The sequence below is a fragment of the Lepidothrix coronata genome, unplaced genomic scaffold, assembly GCF_001604755.1.
Source record: "Lepidothrix coronata isolate B3197 unplaced genomic scaffold, Lepidothrix_coronata-1.0 Scaffold147, whole genome shotgun sequence".
NCBI lineage: Eukaryota > Metazoa > Chordata > Aves > Passeriformes > Pipridae > Lepidothrix > Lepidothrix coronata.
In genome coordinates this window covers 498902-510013 of record NW_016690327.1, presented here as the reverse complement: position 1 = coordinate 510013, position 11112 = coordinate 498902, and the positions used below count along the sequence as shown (strand labels likewise).

The following is an 11112-nucleotide window of genomic DNA, read 5'->3' as shown; positions in this document are numbered from 1 at the left end:
TTTCATTAAAATTTGGAGTAGAGGCTGCCTTGCCTGCTGCCGACTCTCTCCCGGCTCTCCCGAGAGGTGGCACTCCAGCCCCGCCGCCGAGCCGTGGCCGGGGGACAGGAGCGTCCTGCCAGGGGACACGGGCGCCCGGCCAGGGAACAGAGGCATCCGGCCGCCTCCCTGACCCCCTGGGGCTCCCCGTGAGCTGCACCAGCCCCCCCCGCAGTGGGATCGGGGCCCCGGCTCCAGCTCCATCGCCCTCCTCAGCCCCGTCACACCGCGTGCCTGGGGGGTGCGGGCCTGATGCCACCGCAGAGGGGGCCCGTGCCCTGCTTTTGGCACCTCGTGGGGTCGCTGTGCCCCATCTGCCTCTTTGGAAGTATCACAGTGTGCCCCCTCCTCAAAGGGGATGACTCTGTGATGTCCCCAAAGCCATTCCAGGGAGGTGAGGGTGTGAGCCCCCTTCCCCAGGAGACCCCAGTAATCCGGGAACAGTGAAGCCTTGGCCCCATCCCTGTGTTCTGGCACCCTGCAGAAAACAAGTCCCCCAGCCTGCAATGTCAGGGGGCTGGGGAGGCCCCTTCCCGTGCCTCTGGCTGGGGAGGAAGCCGGGGCTGGCTGCAGGTCAGTCCCTGCCTTTCCTGGCTGCCTCTTGCCAAGAAATTTGCTCCTGGATCGTCTTGGAGCACGGAGAGGAGTGGGCCGAGCACTGCAGAGGCCAGCACCTCCTTGCCCTGACCGTGCCGGCCCCACTGCCCCCAGAGCTGCCCCAGCCTGCTGGGATGGGGGTCTCAGGGTGACCCTGGTACCTGGATTCCATGGACTGCCCTGTGTGTGGGGCACAGTCCCTGGGGTTTGCCTTTGAGGGGGATCCAGGATGTGACAGCACCCTGAAAGCCACGGTGGCACTTCACCGGCCTCTCCCATCATTCCCAGCCAGCTGAGTGGCTTTTCCGGGTGGGTTTGGAGGGAGGCATCCCTCCAACAGTGGGATCAACACCCTGCCATGGGCTGTACATCGCTGGGTGCTCCCCACGGGGGTGGCAGTGGGTGCAGCTCAGCAGAGCCTGTGTGTGTCTGTGCTGCTCCGTGGGGACGGCCCACCTGGGTGTGGGGCTTTTCCACGGCTCTGTGGGGTGGGGATGGGGTCCTGGGACCTGCTCCCTCCCCCGGCGTGGCTGGAGGTGGTGGCAAAGGCAGGGCAGGCGGGCGTGCCAGCCCCTGGCACTCGGCTCTGCCTCCCGCGATCACATGGGCCCAAGGTGCCCCGGCAGGACTTTGTCCCCCTCCACTGGGTCTGCCCCGCGTGTGCCAGAGGCTGCCACTCCCCGGAGAGGGGACACACGTGAGGGAGGACGCCAGCGTCAGAGGGACACGGGGAGCCGTGCCCCCGCGGTGCCAGCTGGCTGCATCCCGCCGGAGCGACGCTTGGCAGGCGGAGCAAAGCCCCGGGAAGGGGGTGAGGGGGTGCTCCAAACACTTGGACTTGTCGCCGCTCCCGCCTCCGCACACCAGCTCTTATCAGCTGGCGGGGGGGCAGCGCTGTCACGGGGATGGGAAGGGGCCAGCTGTTCCCGCAGCGCCCCACGGCGTCCTGCGGGCTGTGCCAGGGGGCTGGCGGGGGAACAAGGACGGGCAGCGGCGGTCTGGGATGTCCTTTGTGCCAGTGGCTCTGCTTTGTTCCCGAGGGTCTTGGGGAATTTGTGAGTCACTGCGGATTCCTCTCTGTCCAGTCACGGAGCAAGTGTGCTTGGAGACAGCCGGACTCTGGGCTGGACGCAGTTCCTTCCTGCGGCGCTCCAGCCCCAGCGCTGCCCAAGGACACATTTACAGGAAAAGGCCCTTCCAGGAGCTCTGGCCGCGCAGCCGGGGCGGGGGGAGGATGTCCCTGCAGACGGGGCTCCTGCAGGACCCTCGTTCGGGCACCCAGCGCTCCCTGGGGTCCCGGGGAGCAGGCGGCCCTCGTTCCCAGTGGGATTTGGTGCTCCCCGTGCGTGGATACATGGGGTGAAGCACACCCTGAGCGCGGCACCCGCCTCAGGGCTCAGCCAGGAGCCCTCCAGCCACGGCCACGCAGGGAACCCCGCTCCCCCCGCGGTGCTCCCGTCCTGGCTGCCATGAGGCATCTTCGAGGAATCCCTTGGCAGCGCCGGGAGGTGCTCCCGGCGGGGCAGGGACAGCAGGAGCCCCGGCGTGGGCGGCTGGAGCCCCGCAGCAGGTGCTGGTGCTGCGGAGGGAACCAAAGCCTGGGGGGTGGCCAAGATCCCCCGTCCTCGGTCCCCGAGCACAGGGCTGGGTGCTGGCAGCGGGGACAGGGGGATGGCTCCGAGTGACACCGACTCCGTGCCCTGGGCTGTGACGGGGTGTCCCTGTCTCGCTCGTATCCAGCTTCCCGCTGGAAGGGGGAGGCACGCAGCTCCCTCCTCTCTCTTCCCCTTCTCTCCACACACCTTGCCCCGGAATGGGGAAATCCCCCACGATGGATCCCCGGGAACCCCCTGGACGGAGCAGGGAGTGCTGGAAGGGCAGCCGGGACCCCCCATTTTGCGAGGGCACCGGCGGGGAGTGGGGGCACGGGGAGGGGATCAGGATCCGGGGAGACTCCGGCCCCGCGGAGGTGTCGTCGGGGACCCCGGGCGGGGGGGCGACCAGTCCGGGGCTCTGTCGCCCGTCCCGCCGGGAGCCCCGGGCCCGACCCCCGCCCCGCTGCGCTCCGCCCCGGCCGGTCGCGGCTGCCCCGGCGCCTCCCCCGGCGCCCCCCCGGCCGGGGCGCGGTTATAAAGGAGCGGCGGGGCCGCGGCGGCGGCGGCGGAGCGGAGCGGCGGGCGCGGCAGGTACGGGACCGGGAGGGAACGCTGGGGACCCGGGTGCGAGGGGTGGGGAGAGGAGGGAGGGTCCTGCCCCGTAAGATCCCTGCGAGACCCTCGGATCGGACCCCCCACCCCTCTCGGGGGACCCCCCGCGTCGGGCGCGGCAGGTACGGCCCGGGGACGGAGCGGGACGGGCCCGGGCGGGACGGGGGGTCCTTCCCAGTGCCGGATTGCCCTCCTCCCGCCACTTTCGGGGTCCTCGTCGCCCCCCTCGGCCCCGCGGGCTGAGACCTGGGAGCTCATCGCACTGCCCGCGATGGGAACTGGGATTGGGGTTGGGAACGGGAGCCGGGCACCCCCCCTGGGTGTCCTGAGGAGCCCCATCCCGCGGGATTTTTGCTCTTGGAGCAGGTGGTTAAGGTGTGGGTGGGCAGGGGGCCCCTCAGATGTCCAGGAGTGGGCACCTGAGGGCAGATGGTGTTTTGGGGGTTGAGGGAACCCTGAGCTGTGTGGTCTCAAGGGGAGTTACAAAACCTGAATGTTTTGAGCGTCCTGGGGGAGGGCAGGGCGGGGACTCGGGGGGGTGGGGTGTGACCCAGCGGGACGGGTGGGTGCGGAGTGCAGGACCCCCGTGCCCTCAGTGCCCTCCCTCCGCAGCGGTGCCGGCGTGGGGACATGCCCGGGGACATGCGCCCGCTGCGGGCCCTGCTGTGCCTCTGGCTGGTGGCCCGGGCAGCCCTGGGCTCCCGGGTCCGCACCCGCCGGGAGCTGGGCCCCGGCTTGTACCAGAACGGGGTCTACGACGCCGGGGGGTCCTACTGCCAGCGGGGGGACGTCTGCTGCCGCGGCCGCGACGACGGCTGCACAGTGCCCTACCACGACACCCTCTGCTACTGCGACCTCTTCTGCAACCGCACCGTCTCCGACTGCTGCCCCGACTTCTGGGAATACTGCCTGGGCATCCCGGCCCCCTTCCCCAAAGCTCAAGGTGAGGCGCGCCCAGCCTAGCCGGGCAGGGGTCTGTGGGTGCCGGGGGGCGGCCCTGGGGTGCCCCATGTGCTGTGTGATGCTGCCGGTGATCCGTGGAGTGATGGAAGCGGCACCTTCACGGTCCTGATCTTGCTGGGAAGCGGCTCCAGACCCCTCGGAGCTGCAGGAACTGACACAAAGTGTCCGGGATGGGGATGGGCTCCGAGAAAAACAGGGCGGGGAGCAGGCTGTGACCCCGCAGCCTGTTCCCACAGCAGGACGTGCCCGCGGGGCAGAGCGTGGAGGTGAGGGGGACTCTATCCCAGCTTGCCCGGTCATGTCTGGGGCAGGCGGATGCTGGCCCTGACTTAACCCTCCCTGCAGCTGGGGCAGGCAGGGCGGCCGGGGGCAAGAAGGGGGCACAGGCAGCCCCCCCCCCCACAGCACAAGGCTCTCTCAGAAGTCCCTGCAGAGCAGAGCCAGCTCCCGGGTACAACCAGCCCCTTTATCCCTGTCCCACCAGGCTGTGCACAGTTAACCCTCCTGGCACCGAGCCAGCCCTGCTCCCACCCTGCTCCGTGGGGCACGAGCTGACCCCCACCACAGGTTTGGGGGTGCCAAGGTGGTGCCTGGCACCTGCCTGGCTTCAAGAACCATGCTTATTTTCCCCTTGGTACGTACTCCCTGGAACATGGGGGTGCTGGCGCGACCCCTGGCACAGCCAGGCACTCACTGGGGCTCTCTCCTCTCCCACTCAGGCTGTGCCCGTGCCGGACTCAACTATCCCACCGGAGCTACGTACCGGGAGAACTGCAACCTGTGGTGAGTGAGCAGCTCTGGCTTCCCATGCCATGCGGGCACCTGTGGCGTGCCACCGGCGTGCCACCTGCCTGGAGGAAGGTGCCAGGATCCCGTGGGTACCGCTGGCACGGCATGGGCACTCTTCCTGCTCGGAGGAAGGCGCTGGGGTCCCGTGGGGTCCTGCAATCAGCGGGGCTCGGCGGAGCGCGGGGCCCGAGCTGGGTGGTGGGAGCTGGTGCCAAATGCCTTTGTTCTGGCATTTTCGGAGCCAAGAGCCCAGGGCCTTGAGCCGCTCCCAAGTTCCAGCGCATGCCTGCGTGGGAGCCCTCGCTCCGCTGCGGCGGGATAACGCACGGCCGGGCCGGCTGCGGGCTCCTGACCTGCTGCCGGGGGGGGTTTGGCCTCGCTGGTCCGAGCCCGACTTGCCCAAGCCTGACGGGACGCGCCGGCAGCCGCGGCCGTGCCGTGCCAGCGGCCAGAGTCCGGCTCTGCCGCCTTCTCGGGAGCCCCAGGAGCTCGCTGCTTGAGCAGCGGGGGGTTTATCTGGGAACGCTGGAATTACTGGCATCCGGAGGTGGGGGATAGGGGAACCTGCAGGCGCAGAGCTGCCGGAGACAGGGAGCGAGCCCGGCGGGGCGATGCGGCAGATAAGGGCAATCAAAGGCTGCGTCTGGGGCGTGTGCAGGGCAGGAGCACGTGTGTGAGCATGTGTGTGCAGGCGTGTGCTGGGCTGCAGGTGAAAAGCCAGCCCGACTCTCCCCGAAGCTCCGGTGCTGCCTGGTGTTTCTTTGGGGCTGGAGGGGCCCCCTGAGCCCCAGGGGAAGGCCAGCGTGGTCCTCAGTCCATGCATTTGGATGGATGGTCCCAGCTGCTGGGGGGGCATCTCTGACCCATCAGTGCTCAGGGGGAATGAGGATCTTCTTCCAAACCCTCTTCCCCCGCAGCTGGCGCCCGGAGAGCAGGAATTTCTGCAGCACTTCACCCCAGCCCCTCTCCCTGCCTGGGTCCCTCGGAGTCTGGGGGTGCTGGCAGGGGGCAAACCCCGTGCCAGGGGGAAGCAGAGGGGGCTGCAGTGGGCACCCAGCTGGTGGCACCTTGAGGTGCTCCCATGGGAGTTCCCAAGGGTCACCACCCAGCACCAGGAGCACTCGGGGATGGAGGCAGAGCTAGGGTACAGGTGCTGCAGGCAGGATTGGGATTGGGGTGTCTGGCAGGACAGGGCTCTGGCCTCGCACAGCTCCATAAAAGGGAAGAGTGAGCCGGGATCTGGGCAGGAGGGAGCATGCCAAGCATTGCTCACTGCACGGGGGGAGCACAGCCCGGGGCTCCCCAGGGGACCCGGCACACCCCCCAGCCCGCCCATCCCGGGGCTCCCCGTGGGTGCCACAGGGCAAACCTGGCCACAGTGTCTCACTCAGGGGGGCATCCAGCCCTGACTCCCCTCCCCGGGCTGGCGTCCAAGCCCCTCTCTGATGTCTGGAGCCCTGGCAGCTTTTCAGCTGATTTTCTGTCCCATGCCCTGTCTGCCCTCTGGGCTCCAGTGGGGGCTGGGGCAGCGGGGAACAGCCCCCAGGGTCACCCAGAGGGCTGCCCACGCCTCCTGGCCCAGTCTCACCCTGCTCTGAGGTGCCAAGCTGTGCTGACCCCAGCCCTTGGTGCAGAATTAGCCCTGGCCCCTCGCTGGCTGCCCACGATGGCAGGGGGTCCCCAGCTTGCCAGGGGCAGCACCCACCCAGGGTCCCCCTGATCACCCTGGGGACACTGTCCCTCACATGCTGACTGTCCCCTCTGCAGCACCTGCGGCCCTGGTGGGCAGTGGCAGTGTGAGGACCACGCCTGCCTGATGGATGGGGAGCTGATCGACGCCGTCAACAGGGGCAATTTTGGGTAAGGACCTGACCCTGGGAGGATGAGGAAGGGGCATTCCACCCCTCGGTGCTTTCTGGGGTACCCTTGACCTGTGCCCTCTCCTCCCACTCAGCTGGAGAGCCACCAACTACAGCCAGTTCTGGGGCATGACCCTGGAGGACGGGATCCGGCACCGCCTGGGCACCTTCCGTCCCTCTGCCACCGTCATGAACATGAACGAGATGCACGTGAGTCCTCGGGTGGGAAACTGAGGCACAGCCCTGCCCATCCCACGGCTGGGCCCGGTGATTCCCCATCCCCTTGGCTGGTGATGTCCCCGCAGCGTCCCCACCCCTGGGCAGGGGCTGGTGGCAGGGAAGGGGCCGTGGCGGGTGGGTGCCTCAGGCAGCCCTCGTGTTTGGAGACAGCAGCTCAGCAAATTCCCCGGGACAATCCCCGGGCTGCCAGTGTTGTTTTTAACCCCTCTCCTCCGTGCCGGTTTCCCATCGGAAAGCCGGCCCTGGAGCTGCTGAGTCGGCAGAGCCGGCTGCGCCAGCACTTTGCCAGCGGGGTGCCTCTGCCTGCACCCAAAACTCGGGGTGGGCATCACCCGGGGGTGCTGGAGGAGCATGCATCACCCACAGTTCACACCCAGCACCGCAGTCTCGAGCCTGAGTTTAATTTTAGAGGCGCTTCCTGCGCTGGATGAGCCGGCTGTCGTGGCCGTGTCCTCCCCAGGAAGGCTGAGCCGAGCCCGGCCGGGGCGGGGGCACCGTCCCCCCCTCCGGAGCGGAAAGGCCGGGCGGGAGTCAGCGGCCAGAGGCCACAATGAGGGGCTGAGTCACCCAGGGCTGTGTGCTTGTGGTGGGCACCGAGGCCCTCGCTGGGGTCTGAGACAGGACACTCGGTGCTGCTGTTGTATGAGGAGCTGCTGGGACAGAGAAGCCCTTATTTAGGGAAAATTGCAGGATTTGGCTCCTCTGGGACAAGGAGGCACCCAAATCCCGGTCGGCCTCGGCCAGGGTGATGTCCCTGTCCTGAGTGTGGGGTTGGTGTCCTTAGTGTCCGCAGTGGGGCTGAGGTGGGGGACACTGATGCTGGTTGGGGACCCCTGCTCAGAGGATGCCCTGGGAGGTGCTGGGAGGGCTGGGATGGCAGGGGGAGGAGTGGGGGACCCTCGGGCTGAGCCCCCCTCGGCCGTGCCCCGCAGATGAACATGGACTCCAACGAGGTGCTGCCGCGACACTTCGATGCCGCCGCGAAGTGGCCCGGGATGATCCACGGGCCCCTGGACCAGGGGAACTGCGCCGGGTCCTGGGCCTTCTCCACGGCGGGTGAGGGGGACGGGGAGGGATGGGGGGGACGGTGGGGATGGGGACTAAACCTGCTGCTGGGGAGCAGAGCAGGGCCCGGGGAGCAGCTGCCTCACCCTGTCCCACCCTCGCTCCCAGCCGTGGCTTCGGATCGAATCTCCATCCACTCCATGGGACACATGACCCCCGCCCTGTCCCCACAAAACCTGCTGTCCTGTGACACCCGAAACCAGCGGGGCTGCAGCGGGGGGAGGCTGGATGGGGCCTGGTGGTACCTCCGCAGGAGAGGGTGAGTGGGGGTGGGGTGGGATGGGGTGGAGTGGGATGGGATGGGATGGGATGGAGGGCAGAGGGTGTTGTGAAAATGCTGTTGTGGGGATCCACTCGTGCGGGGGTGGGATGAGGGGGTTTGAGGCTCTGGTTTCCTGGGGAGAGCCCAAGAGATCCCCATGGGGATCATGACGGTGGGAGAGGGACAGAAGGAGCCCAGGTGGGATGGAGAGCGGGGTTTGGGATGGGGATGGGAGTGGGGTTTGGGATAGGGATGAAAGTAGGGATTGGAATGGGTGTGGGAGTGTGGTTTGGGGTGGGATAGGAGTGGGGGTTGGGTTTGGGGTGGGAGTGGGGATCAGAGTGGGGATGGGATTGGGTTTTGGGATGGGGATGGGATTGGGTTTTGGGATGGGGATGGGATTGGGTTTCGGGATGGGGATAGGAGTGGGGGTCAGGGTGAGGGTGGACCCGTCCTCATGCCCTTGTCCCTGTCCCAGGGTGGTGACAGACGAGTGCTACCCCTTCACGAGCCAGCAGAGCGAGCCGGGCCCGCAGCCCTGCATGATGCACAGCCGCTCCACGGGCCGGGGCAAGCGGCAGGCGACGGCGCGGTGCCCCAACCCCCGCACCCGCTCCAACGAGATCTACCAGTCCACCCCCCCCTACCGCCTCTCCTCCAGCGTGAGTGCCCCGGGCCGCCGGGGCGGGGCAGGAGCCCTTTGCTGTGGGGAGCGGGAAGGGGCTGGGCTCGGGGCGGTTTACCTGGGAAGGCCAACTTTGGGAAGTTTGAAGCTGGGAAAACCCCGCCGCTGAGCCCCCGGGGGAGCGGCTCCTCCGCCCGCCACCTCCCCAACACCCACCCGTGGGTGCTGGAGCGCCTCTGCCTGCGCTCCCCGGGGGTGGGGGGGGCCGTGCCGGGGGGTCCCGGCCCCGGTACCACCCGGCTCTGTGCTTGCAGGAGAAGGAGATCATGAAGGAGCTGCTGGAGAACGGCCCCGTGCAAGGTAAGGGGGTACCCCACCTGCGCACCCCGAAACTGGGAACTGCATTGGTTGGAGGGGATGAGATGGGGGGGAAAAGCCACTCTGCCTGGGGTGGGGGGCTGGTGTGGGAGCCGGGACCCCCCTCAGCTCTCTCCCTGCTCCGTGCTCAGCCGTGCCCGGGCAGTGCCGTGATCTCCCAGCCCCTGTGCCCGTCACGCTGCCCACCCCAGCGGGCACTGGTTGCTCATTAACTCCTGAGATTTAATCACCGTCTGGGCGGTTGGTTTTGTTTAACTTTACTTTTTTGTTTTAAACCACCTCTGAGCCGTTACGTTGCCCAGGGGAGGATCTGGCTGCTGCCTTCCCTCTTGTCCCCGGTGGTGCCTCTGTCCTTCGCCCTGGGGGATGTGGAGCCTCGGGAGCTGAGCTCATCCCTTGGGCCAGGGACAATGTCCTCAGACCTTCTCTCCCTTCCCACAGCCATCCTGGAGGTGCACGAGGATTTCTTCATGTACAAGAGTGGGATTTATCGGCACACACCAGTGGCTGAGGGGAAGGGGCCAAAGTACCAGAGACACGGGACCCACTCAGTCAAAATCACTGGGTAGGTGGGGGTGGCTCAGAGAGGGGACTAAAGGGGTGCAAAGAGGTTCAGTCTGGGTGGGAGAAGTGTCCTCTTTGGGTGTCCCCTTCCCTGGTGCAGGGTGAGGAAGCAGAGGAGGGAAGGAGGGTGCCACAGGTGACACGGGTTTGGGCTGCTCAGCACCCTCAAAGGGGGGAGGAGGGTTGGAGGCGCAGACCCCGAGGCGGGGAGCGGGGCCGGTTGCCCTGTGCCAGCATTTCCTTCCTCCTGCCGTGGCTAAATATACCTGCCTGCATTCCGGGAGAGGATGGAAGCGCCTCGGCCTAACCCTGGGGACCTGCCGGGGTCAGGAAACGAGCAGGGTCAACACAGCAACCCGCTACCACAGGGCTGGGAGGGGGGATCCCACAGTCTGGGGGCGCCTGGGGACCCCCCTCACCATCCTCTTCTGCTGCAGGTGGGGAGAAGAGCAGCTGCCTGATGGCCAGACCCAAAAATACTGGGTGAGTGTTCCACGTGAGTTTGGAGGGTGGGGGACTGACTCAGTCACGGGGTGCCGCTGCTTCCCCACGCACAAGTGGGATCCGGCTTGGGAATGAGGGGGCTTCAGTGGGCTGAGACACACCCCGTGCCCCCTGTGCAGACGGCGGCCAACTCGTGGGGCACGGCGTGGGGCGAGGACGGCCACTTCCGCATCGCCCGCGGCGTCAACGAGTGCGAGGTGGAGACCTTCGTGGTGGGGGTCTGGGGCCGCGTCAGCACGGAGGACATGCCCCACAAGTGAGCCCCCCGCTGCCCACGGCCCTCCCGCCCCGGGGCCCCCCAGCCCCACGCCCGTGTGCTCGTCCCCAGCACCGCAGCCCCTCCGTCCCCTCCTGGGGGGAATGGGGGGGACCCCCCCGTCCCAGGCCGGGCAGGGGGCTGGCGCTGCCCCCCGGGTCCCCTTGGCGGGGGCTGCGTGTCCCCGCCGTGCTGACACAGCGGCTGGGTGCAGCGGGGCGTGCGTGGGGGTGCCCCCGGGGGCTGCTCCCGTATCCCACGGGATTTACCCGCTAATCCCCCCGCCCCGGGCTCGGCTGGGCTGCGGTGGCGGCGGGGGGCTCTTCAAAGGCAGCTGCACCCCCACCCCCGGCTGGCGCTGGTGGCTTCCCCCCCTTCTCCCAGTGGATGGGGAGCGCTGCAGCGGGACCCCCACACTCCTGCCCCTCCATCCTACCCCCGCCCAGGCTCAGCCCTGGCAGGGAGGGAGGGAGGTGTGGGATAACCCAGTGGAGCTTGGAGGGGGGGATCCTCTGAGCCCCCAGGGCTGGCTGTTGCCAGGTTGGGGTCCCCACCGTCCCCCCCAGCCCGTCCCTATGGTGCTATGGCCCCTGCCACCCCCCTGGGGACAGCGGGCACAGGGGAGGGCTCAGCCCCGCCGTGTCCCCGTCCTGGTGGGGCCACAACTGGGGGCCACGCAGCAGCACAGCCCGTGACCACCCCCCACACCCCGTCCCCGTCCCCCAACACAAGGGCTGTACTTTTAAGATTTTTTTTTTTTTTTT

General features: G+C 68.0%; 1 protein-coding gene across 1 annotated transcript; it reads left to right on the top strand.

Annotated features, from left to right (window-relative positions):
- Positions 1–3458: 3458 nt before the first annotated feature.
- Positions 3459–11078, top strand: TINAGL1 (tubulointerstitial nephritis antigen like 1). The gene is made up of 11 exons (XM_017828315.1): positions 3459–3786; positions 4526–4589; positions 6363–6455; positions 6550–6664; positions 7627–7750; positions 7868–8018; positions 8500–8683; positions 8961–9006; positions 9466–9589; positions 10026–10071; positions 10212–11078. The coding sequence occupies exons 1-11, from the start codon at positions 3474–3476 to the stop codon at positions 10350–10352; spliced, it is 1401 nt and encodes a 466-aa protein (XP_017683804.1). The 5' UTR covers positions 3459–3473; the 3' UTR covers positions 10353–11078.
- Positions 11079–11112: the final 34 nt, after the last annotated feature.

Bases quoted from the DNA above. Each gene is read 5' to 3' on its own strand.
- TINAGL1 (XM_017828315.1), top strand. From the start codon at position 3,474: ATGCCCGGGGACATGCGCCCGCTGCGGGCCCTGCTGTGCCTCTGGCTG. The intron at 3,787-4,525 runs GTGAGGCGCGCC...TCTCCCACTCAG, and splicing joins CCCCTTCCCCAAAGCTCAAG to GCTGTGCCCGTGCCGGACTC. The intron at 10,072-10,211 runs GTGAGTGTTCCA...CCCCCTGTGCAG, and splicing joins GCCAGACCCAAAAATACTGG to ACGGCGGCCAACTCGTGGGG.